Here is a 24,795-nt window from a genome sequence, read left to right on the forward strand (position 1 = left end):
CTCACAGGGGGTGCAGAAGCAATGCGTGTGTCTTAGAATAAAATCATAGAATAGTTTAGAATCATAGAATCATCTAGGTTGAAAAAACCCCTTAAGATTAGGTCCAACCATTAATCGGCATTGCCAAGTCCACCACTAAACCATGTCCATAAATGCCACATCTACACATCTTTTAAATACCTCCAGGGATGGTGACTCCACCACTTCCCTGGGGAGCCAGAAGAAATTTTTCAGTGGAGAAATTTTTCCTAATATCCAGCCAGCAAGTCAAGTCTTACAACAAGCCAGGGCAGGAGCCACAAATGATACTGAGGCATCATGTCCTCAACACCAGGCTATGCTGCTGGAGAGCAGCATTCAGGGCTCATTACAACTCTGAGCTGTGCCTTCAGAGCATGCCCTCACCTCAAAGCCAGTCATTCAAAGCTAGGCTCAAACAGATATTTGACATTACTGTTCTTGGCATTTTAACTTCTAAGCCTGTCTAGAGAGATACTTGCTTTCTGCAGCCAAATTTATGTAAGATGGTAATCAATGCCTGGATTTATGTTTGTACTTTGTCAAGAACTGCATTAATGGTGAATCAGTAGTATCTGCTAATCTGTTCTCTCTCCCACATGTAGGTTATCCATGTAGATCCACCAAGCCCAGGACTTTGATTCATCTCACATTCAGTCAGTGAACAATGGCCTTTATTTAAAAAAAAATATATATATCTACCTAAGATGCCTGGTGCCTAATAAAGACCCTTAGGAGAAGTAGTCTAACTAGCTAGGCACAAAAAAGTCTAGGGAAACATTCAAAGACAGTATGGATCAAATGACATCTCTAATCAAATGATCATTAGCAGGAGCATTTTGTGCCCTGCTGCAGAACCTGAGGGATCCCTGTCCTTCACCCAGCTAACATGCTCTGTTAATCTTATTGAAGAAACAATGTTTCATAGCAGGCTTTAAAACCAGGACAATTCAAAACTTGTCAACTCCTAAGTAAAGCACAGCACAGTTAGTGGCTAAAGCGATAAGGTGGTATTTTCTAAAGACTGAAAAAGTACAAGAAAGCAAGTAAATGCCCTTTTTCACTGTGGGATTAACACAAGACTGTGTGCCCCATCTTCCCAAGGAGAAGATTCATAGAAGTCACTTACAGCTCAATTTAATGTCATGCAATTCAATGTCAAGTCTGTGGAAAACCACCTACCAAGGTATATATTCCTTCCCTGTGCTGTCCTCTCTCCATAACCCTCCCATGCTCACAAGTAGCACTCGCACACCCAGTCTTCTAACAGCACCGGTGCTGACTCAACTGCAAAAAGCATTACCGGCAACCCCCATGATCTCCTCAATGGATTCAACTATGACCAAGTCTCTGTAACTAGTTTAAAAAGTAACTCATCAAACCACAGTACTGAGACTGAAGTGACTGCCTCCACAACAGTTAAACAGGTGTCTCACTTCCACCCTTATCTGTTGTCTAGTGAGATGTTCTTCATACAAATGGTCTGAAGCAAGGAAAGGCAGGTTCAGAGTATGCATGTAATAATATCAGGCCCACTATAAATTTCACTTTTTATCAGTACTCAAATATTCCAAATGTAACTCTGAGTCAGAGAAAATCCAGTATTCGTTTTTGTTTTTTGTTTTTTTTTTTTAACAAGAGGAAACTATCTAAACTTCTGGCAGAGAATGGTATACTATCTCTCATTTTGTGGGACCTTCTGTTTGAGTACAGACCAAACAGAACCAAAAATAATAAGTAATGCAAGTGTCTTTACATTTATTTGACTTCCAGGACAACAGCATTTCTCTGAACTTTCAACCTGTCCATATTACTAGTGGCTCTACACACTCAGAGTCATATCAAGAATCCTCTTGGCCGCAATGAGCAGATATAAAGACAGGAGAGCAAACGACAAGAAAGACATTTTCCTAGGGTCCCACAGGGCATTGCATACAACCTGTGGACTCCAAGAGGTACTGAACGCTGCTGGACCATAAAGAAGGAATAGAGGAAAGGATCTGGGCCTCCAGGATACTTAAATAAGTAGAAAAGTATATGTAAAGTGGGTCAAAGTACCAAACCTTATTGAACAAAGTTGTGCCCAGCCTCTTGAGACTTACATTAAATAAAAACAGCAACTCACCCTTTGACCTGGTAAACCAGGGACTCCAGGTTTGCCTTCTGGACCAGCCTCTCCCTTTAAAAGAGAAAAGTTTTAGAAAGTTAACTGAGTAGGAAAAGCTAATGAACTGTATAACCGTTTCCCAGCTGGCTTATGCTACCATTACTGCATGGCTACCTAGACAACTCCTAGCTGATAATTACGTTGTCCTGTGAGCAGAAGAGAGTAAGAAAACAGGACAGAGAAAAGCGACAACTCCCTGATTAAATACAGGGCACACAACTATATCTAAATTACATAATTTAAACCAGATTTACCTAAGTAATGCAGTTTCACAACACCATCAATTTTACAAAACCTAATCAACAGTGGAATGCAACAAACCAAAAAGGAGGAAGTAAGAATATTTGCAAATGAGACAGCAGTGACAGTCTGAACAGAGATTTCCTGCAGAGCTGGGTTATAAAATATATTTTTATATATGTAATATATATAAAATATAACTAGAATAAGCTACAATTAAGTCAAAAGTGACAATGCTGATATGTCTAAATTGTTGCAAAAATGGTGTCGAAGCATAAACACGCATACCCAATTCTCATTTTTCACCCACAAAATATTTTAGCCATGACACTGGGGCATAAAGCCAACCCGTTTTAAAGCAACCATTCCCTGACATCCATTAGGACAACTTACAAGTTAATTAACAGTGAGTGTCTCTCTGAGATGCGTTGAACGCCCATACAGCTCTTCAGGACATTAGAAACAGAAAGACAATCAGGTTCTTCATGACAACAGCCTTGAGGCAAAGTCTGTCTCTGTGCAATGACTGCCCATGTCCTGGGTGTCACCTCCATGTGCCCAGAGTGGCCATCCACAGCAGGAGGCCTTCTCTCAACAGTGAAGAAAGCAGGAGGATGGGGGCAATCTAAAATCTTAGTGCCTGAATAATATGTAAAATTTTGCCTGTATGCCTCATACCAGTCTGAGTATCTGTTTCTGGAAATGGCAAGCAGTGACAAAAACAACTTACCGGAGGTCCAGGAAATCCAGGTTGGCCTTGTGGTCCTCGTGGCCCAGGCTTTCCCTACAGAAATATTTTTTTTAATGTTAAAATATCTGTATGAAAAACAACATTAGTCCTGTTGGACATCTTTACAAGACCTATACAACCCCTTTCCTCATAGGTCCTGAAGAACCAGTGCAGAGACCAGCTGGTTTTCTCTTTAATCCTTTGGTTACTTGACTAATCAGCACTCATTAGACTGCACACAGACGGATCCACCCACGCTCAGCAGGCATTTATCCGTAACTAGCTCTTTATTTTTCAAAGGTAGTAACTCATGCAAAGACATTGGGCTATCACGGATTTTCCAACAAAACACTGTGGGTTGGAGTTCAGTGGTGGAGAAAAGCAATTCTTGCAAAAATGGCTTCCACAGGCATTTCCCTCAAGCCAGCACAGCTGCAAAGGGCTGTAAAGTATCACTTATATGATGCATATCATTATGTGAAATAAGAGTTAAATACAAATTATATGCCTACCAACACAAAGTCAAAATTAAAATATATTTTATTTATATGTAGGACTAACAGACTGAAGCAACAGGTGTCTACCCTATTTGAGTGCCCACGTTCAGTGACAAACTTATCATTAAGTCCAAATAGTTCAAGTTTCATATTAACACTTCTCTGGACGTAAAGAAACGTATAGCTGACCCCTCAGTTTATACTTCTCATTCATGTTAGATTCACCGAATCTGAAAAGGACATTGCCCTTTTTCCTTTCTTATTAATTTTATCCACTGTAAATAAGAAAACTTAATTCTTGATGGCCTGACAATGGCTCTATCCACTTTAATTTAATGTATTATTTTAAAGCAAAATCTAACCTATCAGGCAACAGAGCTACGTGGAAGTATCCTTGCAACAGAAGAATAGATATTGAATCTCTCTTACTTGCTCTCCTTTTAGGCCTTCAGTAGGCACCTGCAATGAAAATGTAGAATCATAAAGGATAAGAAGAGGAAAGACAGCGCAGAAGGTGCCAGAGGTATGACGGTTCCCCACAGTGTATTTTTCTCCCCTCGCCATTCCCTCAAGATGCACACTAACTGCTACAGCTCCTCAAATCCTTTTGCAGGCTGGGGGATAGTTTCTATTTAAACAGCTCAGCTTGCCACGAGGTTTGCTCACCCAGTTACCTATGAAGTGATTTGTGTGGCTGTATAAACAGTAAGAACTTAATTCATTATCTCATTGGTATAAATAAGTTAGTAAATTGCCCAGCTCATGTCTTATTTTAAATTACAAAGATCTATTGGATGCAGAAGGCATCATATAAATAGCAGGCTGACTTTGGATATGGTGCGTGTTCAACCAGTTCTCCACCCGCCTCCTGGAACTTTAAGCTCATTTTCAGGTTTTATGTGTGTCTTTCAAAATCTCTTGGCAACGACTGCCATGTCACTAATTTCACATTTAAACAGGACAGTAAAAAGCTCTTACCCAAACAGGTTTATTTCAGAGCTCTCTCTTTCTCCCTCCTTTGCTTTCTACTACATTCTGAGCAAGGAAATTGCCTGTTGCCTTTCTCATGATTACCAGGCAGCTTTCATTCTTGCCTTTAGTACCCAGTCCTTCTTTGGCACCGTGCTACAGTTAACGTCATGGTATTACCAGCCCTTTAACGCTTTCTACCAATAGTCTGAGAGTGCTGTTTCCTAATTTTAATCCTACTTTTTGGAAAGTAAAAGGGATACTCCCCAACTGTTTTGTTACCAGCCCCTGCAGACCTGGGTTCTAGACCTCTCCTTTGCATACATTGTAGTAAATCTTCTTTCTCCATTCACTTGGAAATGATCTCTTTATACAGACAATACTAACCTCTGGACATCTTTACATCTCTGCTAGTGATTTCTCTGGCATTGCTGAAGGCAGAGAGATGCACAAAGGCATGTAAATCTAGTGCCACGGGAAAGACCAACGCCCCTTTCCTATTTTCTCAGTTTTCTTTTTTATCACTGCTTTCCTGATTTCAGCACAACAGGTCTTACTTGTCTCATATTCCACCGGGACTTTTTCTGATAAAAGTCGAGGGAAGCTCATCCCCTCTCATCAGAAATTCATTTTTTTTGTCTCCCATCCCAACTTTCACATCCAGCCCATGACAAAGGCACTCATTAATTCAACTAAATTCTGAAATTTCATTTGCTTTTATAACTTTTACAGGCTCTGTTTTCCAAAGGCCACTAGGAATCAACTCAGCAACTGTCCTGGAAACCACACATTCTTGTCACAGTATTGCTCCCTCTGATGCATGTGAGGCAACGTCTTCATTGCCTCTTCAAGTCCTGATCTTCACATTTCAAAATTTCCCAAAATTGTGGCAGTGCATCTGATGTTGGAACCCAACACGTGCCTTCTTAAAAAATCTTCACTGTCTTAAACTTCACTTTTTTTTGAAAAGACATTTAAGAACATCTCTCAATCAAGTCCTCCCACCTTCAGCTTCCACCTTCTCTTCTCATATGCAATAATGCCTACAGAGTTTGAGAAGTCTAAAAAAGAAATCTTACTAAAGAGCCAGGCAGTCCTGGAAGCCCTGGTTCACCCTGCAGGGAAACATGAAAGAAATAAAAAAAACCAAAACAACACAGAACAGAATATAGCACAATACATAACATAAACCAAAATCAAACCTCTGAGTACGTTTTCCAACTACTGTAGTACATTCTTATTTTCAATACCATGCTGTAATTAATAGATATGAACATGCAATCCCAATTAACTCTGTTTCCTCTGTCCTGCAGATGAATACATGTAGGAACTGATTGTGTTCTCTGTTACTGTGTTGTTATACATTGATTTTAATGACATTTAGTGACTTAAAATGAATGATGCACTGGATGCATCATAAGATTAAATCTGCGCTTCAAAAATCTTGTAATTGGTGTATGCATACCACACAAATAAACCTGATTTATTCTTAGATCCCTAACAGAGTCTGCAGGATGGAATTAAGGGGCCAAAATGCTTTTGTTTGTTAATGAGCAAAAAATCTTCACAAATAGAAAATATGTGAGAAATGGTACAGTTTTGCCAAAGTCATTTTATAGAGAAGAATCATGTTATGAAAGTTTGCAGGACACTGAGATGCTACATCCTCTTTACGTGATTTTTTGCCATCTAGGCTATCAGTTTGTTCCAGCCCATTTTTCTCCAGCAGTGTCCATCATTATTATGTTTTAAGACTAAGCACCCAGAAGGTATATCCTTTGCTTTATATAGAGACATGCAAAAATTATTATATAGCTTCCTTTCATACTCTATTTGTTCATTACTTATGTAGGTCTCTGAACGACCCAGCATATCATTCATACTCTTTCCTCTTAAGACATGTTTAATTGCTATTTGTTATTTATTCTAAAGAGAGTCCATACTATGCCAGAAGGACTGAAGAGACACACATCAGCTGCATTGAAAATAATGGAGAAAGGAGCTCAACATCTTCTGGAACCCTTAAATTCAGCCATTTCAAGAGATACGGATGAAGTGTTATGAACTCAAGACTGCTCTCTACTCCACACATGCTGAAGCACAAAGAATTTCTTGCTGCTTATCACCTCAGTGGAAGTACACTGCTTGTAGGTACTTCTTAAACCTCACCTATAACTGTTGCAACTGAGTGGGAAAGTAATGGGAGATAGATTTACTTCTGATCTCTGCATTCTTGGATAAGGCTCACTGCCTTATCTGGAGGAGAAAAGGAGAAAGAAAATCCAGAACTGGGCATGTCTTTCCACTCATGCCTAAGAACTGGGTAGGAAATACCAAAACCACAGCATCACCTCTACCTGAGAGGGAAACATATGACTGTCCTGGAAACTCTATCAACTCTGTAAATTAATGAGGTCAAAACTGCTGCTGAGAGCAGTGAATAATTATTTTGCAGGTAAGGGGGTTGGGCTCAGTTGATCGGCACTTTCTAAGTCCATTCTACATCTCCTGGGTCAGAAAACCGGCATTGACACAAACATATTGACATTTCTATTCACCTTTCTTAGGTGAGGAAGATTTCCTCTTCCTCAGTCGAAAACTACTCCCTACTTCCCTCTGTCCCACTACAAGGGTTAAACTAAGAGCAGAGGAGCTATAACTAGACACTTTTACCCATTTCAGACTGAAGCAACATCAGGAAAGTGAAACACTGAAATGCATATAAGCTTCACTTGTACACAAATGATATAAATGTTAGGCCAACAGCCCTGATATTTCTATTGCCAAGGGCCCAAGGAATAATCAACAAACATGTGTCCAGATCCCTCCTGTGCATCCCATCCCAACTCACCTTTTCTCCTTTGGTCCCACTGGCACCTGGAGGGCCTGGGCTGCCAGCAGGGCCCTATAAACAGGTAAAACAAAGAGAAAAATCTTTGGTTACATACTGCAGGTCATCAGTTGCTATTCCCTTGAAGTGCAGGAGAAACATAAGGCTGTAGGTTTGGGTATCGGCAGCACATTGCACTGGGGTAGGTGCTAATACAACACACAGCTTGGCTCTGGTGCATGGAGAGGGAGGAGGAATAAGGATGGAGATGCCACAGCAGCCACGATAACAGCAATCCAATTTCAGCTGGTTTAGAAGGACTGGAGTTCAGGGAGTACATCAGTGTCAGACACAAAATATAGGATAAAATTCAGGCGTGAAGATTTGCCCACTGCTAGGTGTCTAGACAGGATAAAGGCAAATAAAGCTTCAGAAAAACCCAGCTTCTGTAATAGATGTCACTGGGAGGAATTGTTCCTTAGAAGCAGTAAACAATCAGCATCCACTTTCACATCTCTCTGCAATTTCTCACTTCATCTACATTTGCTGCAAGCATAAACCAGGTCTGTAAAGAATGTAATGGGCATAGTGAATATAGTGCATCGTGATTCCAGTGCTGCATCTAGCACCAGAAAACATTTCCATCTTATAAGGATAGTGATAAACACTAACTAGACAAATAATTCTCAGTATAGGGTAAACTGTGGCTGAGGAACAGAGCAGAGTGACGATTCATCATCCAAACCACCACGAAGAAGCAGAAGAACATTTAGTGCAAAAATGTCTATCACCTTACAGAAAGAAAGATACAGATTTAACAAAGATTAAGACTGCTAATGACACAACACCTTGCCATCTAAATACAAAAAGAGTGTCTAATATGGAAACAAAAAAATTTCCCAACAAAATCAAATTGAAACTCTAGCTGCTAAAAGAGTGAGAGCAAGGCCCTTGGGCAGCACGTGGCTGCCATGCTTGTAAAGCATGTTCAGGTCAGACCCCATCAGCCGCTTTGTCTGTGTGACCTGCAGGATCAACCACCTGAAGTTGAACCACCCTGAGGATTCGAGGTGCAACTCCTTCACCTCTCTAACTGCAAAAACATGCCTCCAGATTATGTTCTCCAGAGAGGGAAACAGCAAGGGCTAGTGAATAGGATGCAGACGCAGCATCCTAGAGGCTTGAGGCTCAAGGGTGGCAATGATTAGCTGCATGCATTTGGCAAATCACTTTTTAGCCTCTGCTTCTTACTCTGTCTTTTGGTATTTAGACCAGAAGATCCTTGAGAATAAAGGATGCCTCTCATTAGGTATCACACCCTGAGTAATGAAAACAGTCTTGTGGGATCTAGAGATAGTAGCTTCAGAAAAGCATTATCTGTCTAATCAGCAGAAATATACTGACTTTTAGACTATTTTCTGGTTTCATCTTGTCTTAAAAATGTAAATAGTTCCAAGCCTTTCTTATAGAAAACAAACCAAATATATTAAATCCAGTTATCTCCCTTTCATGTTGTGGGAGGGGGAAAAAAGTTTATAAAAATCAGGCTTAAACAGCTGAACTTTTATATGCGCTTTCTTATGTCTTTAATGAAAACTAAGACAAACATCTAACCTACCATGTTGAAAAGAATGGCATTTCTTTTAAGTGTATATTGCATTACAATTTAATTCTAAAAGCAATCAAACAAAACAAGAATACTATGCCAACACAGATCCCTAGAATAAGGAGTATGAAAAGAGCTGATGCAGTGGGGTCCTTCCATAGCTCAGTACCACCCAGGACAAGCCCCAGCTTTACAGTCAATTTGCACTTGTTCCAAAGAAAAGCCTCCAGTTGTTAAGTATGTGGCACATACCTGTTTCCCCTCCACACCTGGCTTTCCAGGGAACCCATCTAGGCCTCGTTCTCCCTGGAAAAAGAAGAGAAAGAACCACTATAACTCAAGTCCATGGTGTTTACACCACCATTCCGCAAGAGATGGCTGTGTTAGCTGCTCCAAGAGTAAGGAGAGAAATTCAAGCCAGACTAACAAAGAAAATGGCTGAAGTCCCCACATCTGTACTATGAAAAGCCGCTGTGACCAGAAGAAGTTGTGTGCTAGCTTTCCACATCAGCACCCTTCCTTTGCCTGCTGAGGTGGGTTCATGCAAACTGGACAAAGTGCACCAGGAGAACACCAGCTCTTACAAAAATAATGAAGCCACAATGCAGCAATAGTTCATTTTTACTCAGTTAAGAAAAACCTTTCATTTTTCACCTTTGCTTTCTGTAACCTAGGGGAACAATTAATCTATTCCAGTATGTCTTCAGAGCTGGACAGTCCACAAAGTCCACAGGCAATCTATTCCACTACTATATTTTTAATACCTGAAGATATGGTTGTTGTTTTTTTTTTTTTTTTCTCCTGTACCTAAACCTGTTTTATTCTTGTACAGTTTCAGACCAGTATGCCTTTCCCTAACTCCCAACAGAGAACAGACTGTTCTCTTCATCTTTACAATGGCCTCTTATGTATTTGAAGACTTACAAAACTCCCCCCCCCCCCCCTTCTCTAGACTAAACAACCTCAATACTCTTCATGGGCACGTCTTTCAGACCTCTGATCATTTTTGTTGCTCCCATTTGTGCACTGTCCAATTGTCCCATGTCTTCACTGTAGCTACATGCCCAAAACTGGACGCAGCTGAGGCTAACTTGGAGTAGAAAGATTATTTCACATTTTAGAGAGTCTTCTTTTGTTTAAAGCCCAGAATAATGTTTACTTCACCCCAAACTCTCTTCTGCAGGACAGCTCCTTAATCAGATGTTCCCAACCTGTGTATTAAGCATCCTGCAGCTGCTCTTTCACAACATCACCCTCTGCTTTGGGAGATTGTGGTTTCAAGATCATTCTGAATTCTGACCCTAACCTCCACTGTACTTCCACATTCAAGCTTAACGTATTTCATATTTTATAATCCAGATCCTCAATAGAAATGATGATCAGATCAATGACATACTCCCGCTGAACTTCACTTCTCTCTTACAAATTGTGGCCCTTATCTATTTCTGCCTCTTTAGTCTGAAACTCTTTGGAACAGAGGCTTTCTCTTGCTCTGTAAAACGAAACACTGATTTTGCTTGGATCCTGCACACACAGCTGAATATAAATCATCAAATATACACACACAGTGCCACTGCTAACATAAATGTGCATGTAAAAGCAAATTCTACAACTACAAACAGAGTAAAATATTAGTTTTACTTCATTTTTTGAAATGAAGTAAATTCTGATTACTATCCCACAGGATCCCTGTTAGACCTCTGTTATTATCTGCAAACCCACACTTATGGCACTGGATTTAATTAGCTCCTTTTGAAAACTACATTGATTCAGCAAGTCAGAAACGGCTTGGGAAATCAATTTATTTATTTTTCCCCTTTAGAAAGACAATCATTCTTGCACCATAAATGTTATTTCAAAATTACGTATCTGAGGAATGAAATTAGAGAGCTCTGTACCTTATAGAGTACATCAGACATCCATACGTACTTCCTTTTGGGCGATTGTTTCCACATTAATGGTTTTCTTTGCACTGACTGAACTACCAGTATCCTGAACTTGAGAGACTTTCAGCAAGCAACAGTCTGGTAGATTGCTGAAAAAATGTGCAGTGTATTCTCAGAAGAATTTTTAACATCAATACACTGCAGCAATGAGTACTTCACACATGCTATTTTAGCTGCCAAAACAGAAAAGCGTCAATGCTCTTACTGCTAGTAATGGGGGCTGGGAAAGGTGAATTTATTATTTATACAAATATATAGAATAAACCTGTTTGAAAACACTCCAAATAATTGTGGTTTTAGTTGTTTCTTCAGAAAAATCTCTCATTATAAGTATTTTTTTCTTATTTTTACATTCTTTAAAAAGGGCTGTTTAGGAAAAGGTGTTTTGTCAGGATTTTTTTTCCCCCCAGAAGAAAGAACAAACACAATAAAAAGTGAAAATTTTAGAATCAGATTTAAGACCCCAATTTCTTTCTCCTGTGCTCTACTGTTTTTTCTGCTTTTAACCACTGGAACAAAATGGTGAAGAGTCATAAGCAACTTGGGGAAATGTCAATTCCACAGAAACTTTAGTGCTGTTTTCTGACCCCTACCAGTTAGAAAGTGTAATGATTTGTTGGAAAAATTATTCCCTACAAGTCTGCAGAGCCCTGAGAAAGACTGAAAGAGAGCAAACCCGCTGCACAAGGAACCTGGCAGCAGGAGACCAACCCTGCTGCCTCCTTACATGAGCTCTTCTCCAATACAGCAGACAAGGATTTACAGGATGGACATATGCATACGCAGCAAAAGCAATGCCCCATGTCATGCTGAACTGCTGTACATGCCTAAATTAACATGCCAAGTATCACATACATATATGGCTGATGTTGGCAGGTAAGTGCATCATGCATATCTCTGCAGAGTCTGTCCCAGCGTCTATGGTGGGCACAGTGGATACAAAAGGACATGACAGATCACTCATACGTGCAGTGGCTTTCCTAAAGCGCACGTGTAACCAATACTACTACTGGATTTGGAAAAATCCCCCTAAAACCTCAATAATTACATCTGAGGTCCCAGGATATAAGAATAGAGCAGCAAGATGTATTATGGGATCTTTAGGGTTTTTATGATACTAGGGTACAGGTTCAATAGACCAATACTCAGTGCCTGGGCTAATGCTCTCATCTGATATAATAAACATTTCTCTTCCTAGGCACAAAGAAACACAGGTTGCGTAGGTGTCAGTATTCAAGTTACAGACTGAAGAGCAGACAAGAAAATATTTGGCCCGCCGAATTTACGCCCACTGTTTTCACACTAGTACTGACTGGTAGAAATTAAAGCGATGGCAGTAGGTGCTCTGAGACCATCATTAAGGCCTGGAAAAAAATCAGAGTACAATTGTTGTAGCAGAGATCTGGCTGCTCCAGAAAAAAAAAAAAAAAAAAGAGAGGTGGGTGGGTGGGAGCTCTAATTGTGCATATCCTTTTAATGAAACAAAACCTAATTCATTTCTTCCCCACTTTAATCTTCCTCTAGCTTAGTCAGCTGCCTGCCCACACACAGCTCCAGCTTCTTCTCCCATCACAGTGATGTCAGAAAGATGGATTTTCTTCCAGGAGCCAAATATTCCAGCAGATTAGAGAACCTCACCTCCGGAAAAGCAGCAAAGGCACTGGCTAGACACAGCACACTGAGCCAGGGCTGAGGCAAAAGCACAAGGAAGATAAAAGTATGATCCAGCCTTTTGCTTTAGCTACAATGGTGGGGATAGATAATAAGAAACACGATCATGGCTACTTCATCACGAACAACAAAATGGACACTGGGAACAGACACCTTAACACACGGTAAAGCAAAACACAGTATCTCACACTAAAGGTCTATTGATCATTTTTCCCATAGGCTTGGTGTAAATCACTGGGGTTTCTTCTCCAGAATGAGATGGAAAGTGAGAAATGGGAACAAGGCCATGCTAACAACTCCCTCCTTTGCACAAACATGTAGATGGATATGACTAAAGACGGCTTGAACAGAGGCAAAGCTGCCTGACCAACACTGAGATATTCCTGTCTCAGGACCAGCTTGAGACAAGCAGGCCAGTACATCACTCAGGGCAGCAAGCCACTCTGAGCTGAGAAAGGCCATGCTGCCTGTTTTGCCAGCGTGACAAAAGGAGTGACTTGGGTCTGACCAAGAGTCTGGTGATGCCCCATCTCCAGCTGCTTGCTGGGGCGCAGGAGTGGGCCAGCACTCGCTTCTCCTGGCAGGGATGGCAAAACACATTTTTGGTGGCATTTCTGGGCAGCCTCGAGCACCGCCTGACAGATCTGCAGCTGAAGTGTCTGCACATCTGAGGTCTCTCCAAACACAACAAGCAAACTGAAATAACAAAGACTTTGTGTCTGCCCAGTTCTCCTTTTAAATGCTTAGTCCAGGTATAACAGGCATTTGGTCTCTTTCTTGAACTATAAACATGGTTCAAATCCCAGCATGTCCTGCGCTCTGTAAAACAGCTACTCCCAGACAGGAGAGAGCAGAAAACCGGGAAGCAGCACCAGCTGGTTGAATTCTTTAACACAGAAACTACCTGGTACTTACTACTACCAAGCTTATGGTGATGGGAGAAGACAGAAACATAGGAAGTTGGATAATCTGAGCAACTGCAGTGCAATGGGAAAATGCTGGATGCAGACATGGTCAGCAGCGGTCAGTAGTCATTCAAAGCTCTGAGGTGGTGCACAGAATGTGGACACCCCACTAGATCTCCCCAGTGGTAGACCTTCACTCCACTCCCTCCCTCTCCCCCCCATCCCTGGCTACACACAGACAAGAAGTCACTTAGCTGACAGCAGAGATCCACAAAGCCCTCCTGCACTCCCATGGCAGGTCGTTCCCAGACAGCACCAGGAGGTACAGTGCAGTGAGGAAACTCCATCGTCCATCACCCTGCAGAGCTGCTGGCCTGGCAGACCGCCTCACCTAATGGGCAAAAGCAAAGAGCAGCCCGGCTTTTCCTACCATGCAGCAGGAATACCTTGTCTCCTCGCGTTCCCTTTTCTCCTCTTTCTCCTTGTAGACCCTAAAAAAGAAAAAGATTATAAAGCTCAGTCCAAGTAGAGACATAGTTATGTCCTCTAAGTAGCCACCAAATCACTGTGCACATCTGCATAATCTATTCAAGTGAACCTCAAGGATGTTTTCTGTGTTGCCAGCCCTCCAAGCCGGCCACAAGCACGATATAAGCAGACCTACAGAGCAAGGATGACCTGTGGGCCCAAGAACGTCTGTAATATTATGTTGCCTGCAGACACATGACCCTCCTGCCAACAGCAGTGTGGAGGAACAGGCAACACCCCACAGCTGCAGATGGTCTGGAAAACAACCAATGCTCTGCATTTTTCATGTTGCTCGTAAACAACGAGGACTTAGGTAGAGGACAATACCGATGGAAAAACCTATCGCATCAATAAGCAAGAATGCCTGTTCCTGGTGGTTTTGGATGCCGTAGCTAGGCAGACAGCAGGTACCTCTGAGAACTGGCGAATGTCAGATAATCCCTGTCCTGGAGGCCCAAGCACATTTTTTCACTGTGAGTTCAATGCCAGTGTTCATCTGGACCGCATAATTTATCTCCTCCCAGGTACACCAGAAGCATTTGCTGGGGCTTATTTTGATGAAAGACAGAGACACTAACACAGGCAATCGACTCAGTGGGCAGGAATAGATTTCACCTTCTCTTGACACGGCAAATACCTTGTATTTTACCTTTACTGTAGCAACGGAGCAACCAACTAATATCTCCAGGCAGATGAAAATGTTCAGTCAGTAGTGATCTCTCTAAAACTACCAAAGCTTAAAATTCTTCTTATTCTAATAATCCATTCACACTTACACATTAATTTACTTTACACTAGTGGAGGCTACCTCCATGCTAATCAGAGTGACATGTCTGGGTTTATTTGGCCCTTAGGATTTTTTACATAATTAAGATTTTTAGATTTCAGGCCACGGTTGACTGTGAGCAAACTGTACACTCCTGTCCACCTCTAACAATCTGAACTGAGCCTCCACAGCTTCCCATGCTGCAAAGAAGTAACCCTGCTATTTCCAGAAAGCAAAAGGCAGGATATTTTAAAATATGACTCCTGTAATGCACTAATGACTACGGGGCTTTCATGTAGACTGTGTAGATGATCATTGCCTTGCTCCTCCCCAGCAGCCCAAGCTAAACTTCAATCTTATGACAGAAAAGGATAGGACCTACAGTAATGGTGTTCTACTTCTCACACAAAAAGGTGACTCAAAGAGCAGGAAGGAAGTGTTCACATAGCTTTGTCCGTTTATCTCATTAATATTGCAAATCTATCACATGGACAGGTAATGTCACCCCCATGTTTATTTCATCATCTTCAAGCCCAATACCATTGAACCTTTGACCATACAGGGAAACGGAGTGCACCTGAGTGCTCGAGCTCTTTTGAGCACATTGAACCCGTTTGTAGTGAGCTGCAAAGCAAATCCTTGGCTGACACAGGGAAATCTTTCAGCACATGAGGACATCTGTTATGCCACTAAAGAGCATTGATATACAGTCATAATATTATAGAATGGTTTGGGCTGGAAAGAACCTTTGAAGGTCATCTAGTCCAACCCCCTTGCAATAAGCAGGGACACCTTCCACTAGATCAGGTTGCTCAGAGCCCCATCCAACCTGACCTTGAATGTCTCAAGGGATGGGACATCTACCACCTCTCTAGGCAACCTGTGCCAGTGTTTCACCACCCTCATCATAAAAAAACATCTTCTTTATATGTAGTCTAAATCTACTCTCTTTTAGTTTAAAATCATTACCCCTTACCCTGTTGCAACAGGCCCTACTAAAACGCCCTGTCTTCCTCATAAGTCCCCTTTAGGTGCTGGCAGGCTGCAATAAGGTCTCCCTGGAGCCTTCTCTTCTCCAGGCTGAACAACCCCAAGTCTCTCAGCCTGTCTTCACAGGAGAGGTGCTCCATCTCTATGGTTGTTTTGGTGGTCCTTCTCCATGCTCCAACAGGTCCATGTCTTTTCCTGTACTGAGGGTTCCAGAGCTGAATGCAGTACTGCAGGTGGGGTCTCATGAGAGTGGAGTAGAGGGGCAGAACCACCTCCCTCGCCCTGGTGCAGCCCAGTATACGGTTGGCTTTCTGGGCTGCGAGTGCACATTGCTGGCTCATGTCCAGCTTTTCATCCTCTAGTGCCCCCAAGTCCTTCTCTGCAGGGCTGCTCTTAATCCCTTTATCCCCCAGCCTGTACTGATACTGGGGGTTGTCCTGATGCAGTCATGTCCTCAAATCTCAGAAAACCCTATCAGCCTTTAGAACACCCTCTCAAAGGCTGCCTCCATAATTACCAAGGTGAGACGACAAGACAGAAATGTTTACTTGATAGAATCCGATTTACTCTGGTCTTGCTGTCTGTTCATTCAAGGCAGGTTTTCCCCCTGAGCCCAAAGGCTATTCCCTGACAGTATGGAAAATGTGATTGGAAACTTGCTGAGAAGTAGTATTTTTTCTCATTATGATGAAATTTTCAAGTACCATATAAATGGTGCATCAACACAAACCAAAGAAATTGCGTTACAGTGGAAGCATCACAAAATCACCAGCTGTTATCTCGGTAATCAAGACATTTCTACTGTCATCTCTCTACTGGCTACAGGTCTGTTCTCATTTAAAGAAGTCAGAAGAAACTCAATGAAGTCAAGAAAATGTCACCATTTGAACACTACAAGTAAGAGGTCAGACATGCCCTACAATGCTTAATAATAATAATAGTAATAATAATAACAACAATAATAATAAAAACCCCACATAGCTGGGCAGAGCACACTGAAAAAATAGAGAAAGTTTCTAGAGTGTTAAAAATTTAACAAGAGCCATGACTTACCGGTGCACCTACGTAGCCTTTAATTCCTGGAGGACCCTGTTTTCCCTCAGCTCCCTGGGAAGGAATTGAGATACAGTAAAACACCAGAAACCCTTTCACATAAAAGATCAAGAATAATATCAGTTATTCAGAAATATAAGTTGTTGCACTCCTGGGCTTACGGTGGGCTGTTGAGGGTTCTCAACTGTCTTAGCACTAATTCAGGGAGCAGTGTCTGATTTTTCAGCTACCTACCCAAAGTGATACCTCAATGTCCTTTTCTCCCCCCAGCACTCAGACTTCAGCAAGTTTTATCCTCTTGCCTTCAGTCTTGCCCTAGGAAGGCAAACTGTCTCATGCAAGTCCCTCTACAGGTTAAGCAACAGGTTAAGAAGTTTAAGCAACGTCAGTTGTTGCCTGCCTGTTGTGGGCAGGGTGATTGAGCTCCATCAGCTCCTGAACACAGCATTGGTGGAACAAAGCACAGACATACATTGCTGCAAAAGCTGCAGCAAAGGCCGTATCCCAGCATAAACAAACCACAGACTTCAAAACGTTATTTTGAAAAGTCAGTTGAAGGAATCAGATCAGAATTATATTCTCCAATGTTTATTTTCAGCATCAATGGGAGAAATGCAAGAGGATCAGGTACATTTCAGCAGTCCTTCACATGACTCTCTCCCTGGGAATGGTAAAGTGAAACAGAAAGCACTCTCACTGTGTGCTTTTGTACGTCCTACACTGCCTGCAAAAGGTCTGGATCCTCAGCTGAACAGGCTCAGCCCTCAGAGCCATGCTATGGAGACAGCCTGGGCCTGACAAGTTGACCATGAGAACTGGTTTGGCATCTTAGATCACCTATTTAACTGATTATTTTCTTACTTATCTCACCTCTCCCCGCCCCCATCTGGTTAACTCATGTATTGGGTGGCTGTAGCGGAGAAGGCTTCAAAACAGATCAAGACTTATTTTTAAATCATTTCTACACTTCATATTAATAGATGTTTCCTACTAAAAAAAATAAAATCAAAGATACAAGTTGTGTTTGCAATGAATTATTAGCAGAACATTTGTCCCAATGCAAGCACCCAGGAGACTGGTCATGTCACACCAATGTTTACACTTGCCCTAGCCCAAATGGCAATCTCATTTGGAGCAGTCGTTAAGCATAGACCTGGCAGGCTGGCTGGACTGTGCTTAGCCAGTGTTGCACCACTGCTGTAGGGAATGAATTGCCAAAACTGCCCCCTCCTTCTTCCAGAGAGGACTGGACTTGGTAAAGCAGATGAAGCTGTGTCCTGAGGGTTGTGAGCAGTTCATCAGCCCAGCTGTAAAGTGGCTGAACCTGTGTTCAGTATGGAGGCAAACCACATGGCAAACTCAGGCAGGGAGATTCACAGACTGGTTAACAAGAGCTGGGTTTAAGCACGAGCGAAGGTGGCTCTGGGATCTCTACAACATCAGGTACGTGAGGACCTCTGCAAGGTCAGGAAGTGCTTCAGCTCCTCTAATGGCAGAGGGAAAGCATCAGGCATGCGCTTAAATCTCTCCCTTCAGCCTGCAGAAAAATACTGCTATCAAAGTCTAGGCAAAACCCTTTACAGAAATAGAGGCCTGCTCCATGTTGTCCAAATTATCAGTCCAACTCAATACTGTTACATAAAGTGTGGTTATAACACTCAGCAAAAGTTATGGATAGAGAAACTGAGTTTGTCTGGATGAGACTTGCTGATCCCACTCAAGGCCTGCGCTGAGATCATGTCTGGTAAACCAGAGAAGTGTGAGACCTTCAACAGCTGAAGCAAACAACAAAAAGGAAATTTGTCAAAATAAAACTCTTACCTAATACTTTATATTTCAAAGGCTTGATTCCCTCCTCCCCCCCCCCCCCCCCCCCCCCTCTGTTTTTTCTATCAAGTGCAGATAACTGTCAGTTCAGATGGGAACGCTATAGCTATGTCAGTGCCATGGCAATGACAGCCACGAAAAATCTTTTTAACATTTTATTAAAGATACAGGGGGAAAAAAAAGAAAAGGTTGAATAGCTGCTGCAGGATATTATAGGCTAAAGGGTCTGGGCTCAAAAATTCAAGCTTTGTTTCACTGCTATAATATTATGACCCCAGTGAGGGACCTGAGCTATAGCCTTTTTTCTCTGGACCCACTTACTCCATTTAATCTTCCAAATCCCACATCTCTGTGGGACCTTTCTCCACTAACCAGTGGTTATTTCTTGCTGTCTCAGACCACTGTGGCACCTTCTAGAAGCTCCAACGGTGATTAGCACAAGGCTGACTTTGAGCGCTCTTCTTTGCTTCCACCAGCTAATACCCAGCAAGATCGTACAGTCTTCTTGGTGAGTAATGAAGTTTACTCACCAAGTTTGATGAAAAGGAAAAAAAAAAAAAAAACAACCACCAAAACCCCCACAAATTTTTACAATGAAGACACTGAACTAGGAACACCCTCCCCTGGAGACTTCACCGAGCAGCAAAAGCAGTAAAACCAGAGATGACATACTGAGGCCATATCATTCTTGCACCCATACATGTACACTAACGGGCTTATCGTCCATTATGCCACATCTGTGGATTGAAGTCCTATTACCAGAAATATGCAGGACCCTTATCTGTGTTACCAGAAGCTTCACACAATCAATGAGGTCTATAAAAGCTGTGAGACACCACCTTAAAGGAAAGTGCTGACAACTCCCACTGAGGCAAAAGACTGAAAATCATTTAAGTTAGAAAAGACCTTTAAGATTATCAAGTCCAACCCACTGTCAAGTCCACCACTAAACAATGTCCCTAGGTGCCACATCTACACATCTTTTAAACACCTCCAGGGTTTGTGACAACCACTTCTCTGGGCAGCCTTTTCCAATGCCTGACAACCCTTTTGGTGAAGCAATTTTTCCTAATATCCAATTTAAACCTCCCCTGGTGCAACATCAGGCCGTTTCCTCCTACCCTATCACCTGGGAGAAGAGACCAACTGTGGCACTGTGCTCCACCCCACCCCCCTCCATCCTGACCATTGTTTCCACAGCAATGCCCAAGTGATAACTGCCAGTGGCTGGTCGTGATGGCTGTTTCTGACTCAGTGCACTCGGGGGAGACAGATAACAACATGACAGCCAAGGGTTAATTTGAGCAATGAACCCACTTACCAGTGCTGATCGCGGTCAGACTCAATCTGTCTGAAAGAAACTAATTTCTGTAGTCAGTATGCAAATATGAGTGTTATCTTACTCCATAAATAGCGGACAGCCCCAGAGCCCATTGGGCTCTCCTGCACGGCAGTGGGCTGCACTCCAGAACCTCCCCTTGAGCAGGGCCACCACGCAAGGTTAGTGCTCAAGGGTGAGAGATTCCTTGCAGCAATAGATTCTCAGAAAGCAATTTGATAGCATGTTAAACTTTGAAAACTTTGCTAAGTATTATCAAGGATCAATTGTGCACATACAATCATTTAGACATAAATTGGTGACCAAGTCTGAGACTAAATCTGATACCAGCCATGCCTAAATTCCCCCCTGAGAAAGAGTTCAGAAGGCAAGTGGGTCCTTTCTGAACCTCATGACTCAACGGGAGGGTCTCCCTGACAGTTTTGTCTGACCCTGTCCTCTGTGCAGTAAGCAGGTGTACCTTGCCATTGAATCTTTAACCACTGTCACATTTACTATGAAGCTTCATTGCATTGCTGCTTTATACCAATAAACATATTGCTGATTCTCTCTTATGAGTGAAGTGGGTCACCCTATCTTTGGCACTGACCCAACCTGTCTACAGCCTCCTTTCAGGTAGTTGTAGAGAGTGATAAGGTCCCCCCTGGGCCTCCTTTTCTCCAGGCTGAACAACCCCAGGTCCCTCAGCTGCTCCTCACAAGACGTGTGCTCCAGACCCTTCACCAGCCTCACTGCCCTGCTCTGGACACGCTCCAGCAGCTCAAGGTCTTTCTTGCAGTGAGGGGCCCAAAACTGAACACAGGATTCGAGGTGCAGCCTCACCGGTGCCGAGTACAGAGGGACAATCACTGCCCTGGTCCTGCTGGCCACATGGTTTTGGATACAAGCCAGGATGTCACTGGCCTTCTTGGCCACCTGGGCACACTGCTGGCTCATGTTCAGCCAGCCATCAGCCAGCACCCCCAGGTGCTTTCCAGCCGCTCTGCCCCAAACCTGTAGCGCTGCGTGGGGCTGGTGTGACCCAGGTGCAGGACCCGGCACTGAGCCTTGTTGAACCTCATACAACTGGCCTTGGCCCATCGGTGCAGCCTGTCCAGGTCCCTCTGCAGAGCCTTCCTGCCCTCAAGCACATCAACACTCCTGCCCAACGTGGTGTCACCTGCAATCTTCCTGAGGGTGCACTCAAACCCCTCATCCAGATCATCGATAAAGATATTAAACAGGACTGGCCACAGTACTGAGCCCTGGGGAACAGCACCTATGACTGGTCACTATTCACCACCAGTCTTTGGGGTCAGCCATCCAACCATTTTTTTTCACCCAGCAAAGAGTACATCTGTCGAAACCATAAACAGCCAGTTTCTCCAGGAGAATGTTGTGGGAGACAGCGTCAAAGGCTTTAATAAGGTCCAGGTAGACAACATCCACAGCCTTTCCCTCATCCACTAGGTGGGTCATCATGTTGCAGGAGATCAGGTTCATCAAGCAGGACCTGCCTTTCATAAACCCAGTGTGTTGGGTTTTAGGTATTGATCCCTCAGCCAAGCAGATAAACAGGGGTCTGAATTTCCTGGGGTGCACGTACAGCTGCTGAGCGTGCACTGCACTTGCCTGGCTCAACGCAAATGAAGATGGATTGAGGCAGGAAGGACCACATCACAACTGACCAGAGTAACTGCAAGGTAGCTCTCCAGGGAGCCTGGGGTAGAGCCCAAAGCCACTGTACTGACACTGACAATAAAAATAAGTGATCTGGCAAAAAAAAAACAATCGTTACAGCTGTAATTGGAGATGTGACCTCTCTGCCAGCTCCACCCATCTCTATACACCTTCTTCCACACCAGCTAGGCGGCCGAGCTTTATGCCAAGGATTAAAGGTGTGTGGATTCATATTTTAGATTATAAACCCCCATCAGCAAATTCAGGTTTATTTCTTAAAATAGCTCAGGTCAGAATCCTGCTTAAGGACACTGCATATATCCAGAGCATCCACTGAGGTAAATAAAAGTCACTGTGAAAGCACACTATCATTTTTATTTAGCCACTGGACCTGAGAGGCTGGGATTAGCCAAGATCACCTCTTTCCTTGGAGTACTTGGCACTGTCTAGTCAGTTGTCTCTAGGTTCAGCTCCACCAGCACCTACCCTGCCCAGCCTGTAGCGCTGAAGTTCTGTTCAACGTTGCCTTGTTACTTGGCTCAAGTATATGTGCCTGATAATCTCAGTGGGAAATATGGAACATTTTCAAGAATAAAGTCCTTCCGGTGGCAGATGTAGGTGCCTCAGTTTTGCTTGGTCTGTAAAAGCTTTGCAAAGCAAGGGTGAAGAAATTCATACCACAAGGAGCATTGTATACCCTACTGGTTTGTAATTGCACTATGGGAAATACGCAGGACAGAGAGAAAATATGTATTTATTCGCGTGATAGGAGAGACGCAGCTGACAGGCATTTATGGGTGATGAATTCAGTTCATTTCATCCACTCCCAAATCCCACTGAAGGACAAAATAATATCCAGAGTGCCTCCACTCAGCTCAGCCCAACCCTGCTTTGCAGCTGTCATTTATCCCCTGCTGAACATGCTGCCACACAGCTTCCACAATCAACCCCTTCACGTTGCTGAAGGCAATATGCCTCCCGCCGAGAACCGCGGGATGGCTGCCAAGTATTTCCGCTAATCCACAAACAGACCATTAGTTCCGATACCCTCCTGATGAGACTTTAGGAAATGATGAACATTTCCCTCTATGAAAAAAAGACATTGTGGAGAAAGGGCCTCTCTATAGCTGCAGAAGCCAGAAGGACCTATAGAAATTAACTGCTTTGTAGAGTCCTTTCAGACAGAGCCAAGTGACAAGGCTACATGTGGAAAGCTGTTCAGGTACTTTCCAGTACCTGAAATAACTCCTATTTGAGGACAAAGGCATCAGTGAACTCAGTGGGAGGTTTAGGCTAGATATGGCTCTTCCAGAAAGATGTGATGCTCAAAGGTCTTTGCTTGTACAGAAACAGAACTGGGTGAAGTAAATCTGGGCAATCAAACTGTTGTACCTACACCACCTTTCGTAGGCTGAGCTGAACTTGCTGTGCAAGATGCTCCTCAAAACATACTTGTCAATCTAGTGCACCATCTTCTTCTTGTGTTATAACAAAACTGATCTGAGGGGTGGTGATCCCTTCAGTAACCAGGGAACAAGGCAAGGAGAGCTGAGGTTGTAAAAGGAGGTTAAGGAATTGCTTATGAGAAGGGCTTCAAATTTTAGGCATATTTCTGACACTCAGCTAAGTCTCACCAGATCTCCACTCAGAAGCACCTTGTTTGAAGCAAACCCAGTGATATAAGCATCAGCTCAAGTTCTGTATCACTCTGCCACTGTCTAATGGTGCAAACCACAAGCGCCCAAAATAGGCAGAAACATCCAGGGTAGGATCTCCCCATTATTTTTTTTTTTTTCTCATAGTCATAGAGTAGGGATAATAATTATCACCTGCATCTTTGTGAGAGATGGGAATGCTTACTGAAGGCATGAAGCAAAGCTTATGTCCCCCAAAACATATTATTTTCATCTTCTTCAGCTATGCTGTTCATTGAACAAAGGGAATTTCTTCTTTTTACGTACTTTGCCTAATTGCTGATACCTTAACAGATGCCTGATGAAAATGAGCATTTTGAGTTTCTTCATTTCACCAGTGAGAATATCAAAAGTCATAAACAAAAAGTAATTCAAGCAATTCACACATATAAAAAGGCAGTGAAAAAAAATGCCTGCCCATATAAAGAAGATATGGAAAGCTTACCTTTGGACCTGCTGGCCCAGGCAGTCCAAATGCACCTGGCTGTCCTGGCTCACCCTGCAAGTAACAGCAACATCAGTGGTAAATGCTAATCCTTTTATATATAAAGGCAAGGATGGCTTGAAACACTCATTATATACAGCCTTAGAAATGGGAGCTCTAGCCATATCTGCAGTCCTGAGTACCATTATCCAGAGATCTAAAAGTTTACGATGTGCTTTCTTTGCAAAAATAAAAGCAGAAAGAGACAAACAGAAAACGGAAGCAGCTCTTCAACTACTCTTCAAACACACCCACCCCAGTAGGAAGAAATGAGTTCCCTAAGTCATGAACAGCTTGCATCGACTACAATCTGCAAATATGGATTCCTTGGAGACGCATTTGTTCTGGAATGGTGACCTTTCAGTGCAATAAACACATCCTATAAGGATTTCTGCAAGTCCAAGCATGTCACTGTCCAATCCCAGACCGTGCCACGTGTGATGTGATGAAATTGCATCAGTTCTGCAAGCTGTACTGGAAAAAATGACTGCAGTTTTTCTGAAGTGGGACAGGTGTAGCACAAAGCAGAAACAGGATGTAAGTAACAGGAAAAAAAAAAAAATAATAGAGCTTTTCTGCTGCGTATCACTACTTCTGTGTATGCCTGCCCTTCCAAAAAGTCCTTTACCCAACTTCCTCCAGTCACCACCATATGACTGCCACAAAGGGACAGTGAATGAGATGGTAAAAGTCCACCATCAGGATGAAGATAATTCAAAGGGATGGTGATCAAGCAGTGGAAAAGGGGGAAAGCACTAAAATACACTTATATAAGATACTGGAAAATGTGTTTGTGATTTTATGCTTCAACTATAGTACTTTTAAAGACAATATTTGGTATGCTGCATCCTTTTTTGCGCTAACCCTGAAACTCTT

General features: G+C 42.7%; 1 protein-coding gene across 2 annotated transcripts in view; it reads right to left on the bottom strand.

The window, feature by feature from the left end:
• The window catches only part of COL22A1 (collagen type XXII alpha 1 chain), a 237,065-nt gene that overhangs the window by 84,779 nt on the left and 127,491 nt on the right, over positions 1-24,795 (bottom strand). For both annotated transcript variants that reach the window (XM_080381170.1, XM_080381171.1), the window contains 9 exons: positions 23,881-23,934; positions 16,917-16,970; positions 14,026-14,070; positions 9,310-9,363; positions 7,473-7,526; positions 5,701-5,736; positions 4,082-4,111; positions 3,156-3,209; positions 2,144-2,197 (listed from right to left, as the gene is read on the bottom strand). In XM_080381170.1, coding sequence (XP_080237296.1) covers positions 2,144-2,197; positions 3,156-3,209; positions 4,082-4,111; positions 5,701-5,736; positions 7,473-7,526; positions 9,310-9,363; positions 14,026-14,070; positions 16,917-16,970; positions 23,881-23,934 — 435 coding nt within the window. The remainder of the gene's footprint in view (positions 1-2,143; positions 2,198-3,155; positions 3,210-4,081; positions 4,112-5,700; positions 5,737-7,472; positions 7,527-9,309; positions 9,364-14,025; positions 14,071-16,916; positions 16,971-23,880; positions 23,935-24,795) is intronic.

The sequence above is a fragment of the Falco punctatus genome (genome assembly GCF_963210335.1).
Source record: "Falco punctatus genome assembly, chromosome: 3".
NCBI classification, from domain to species: domain Eukaryota; kingdom Metazoa; phylum Chordata; class Aves; order Falconiformes; family Falconidae; genus Falco; species Falco punctatus.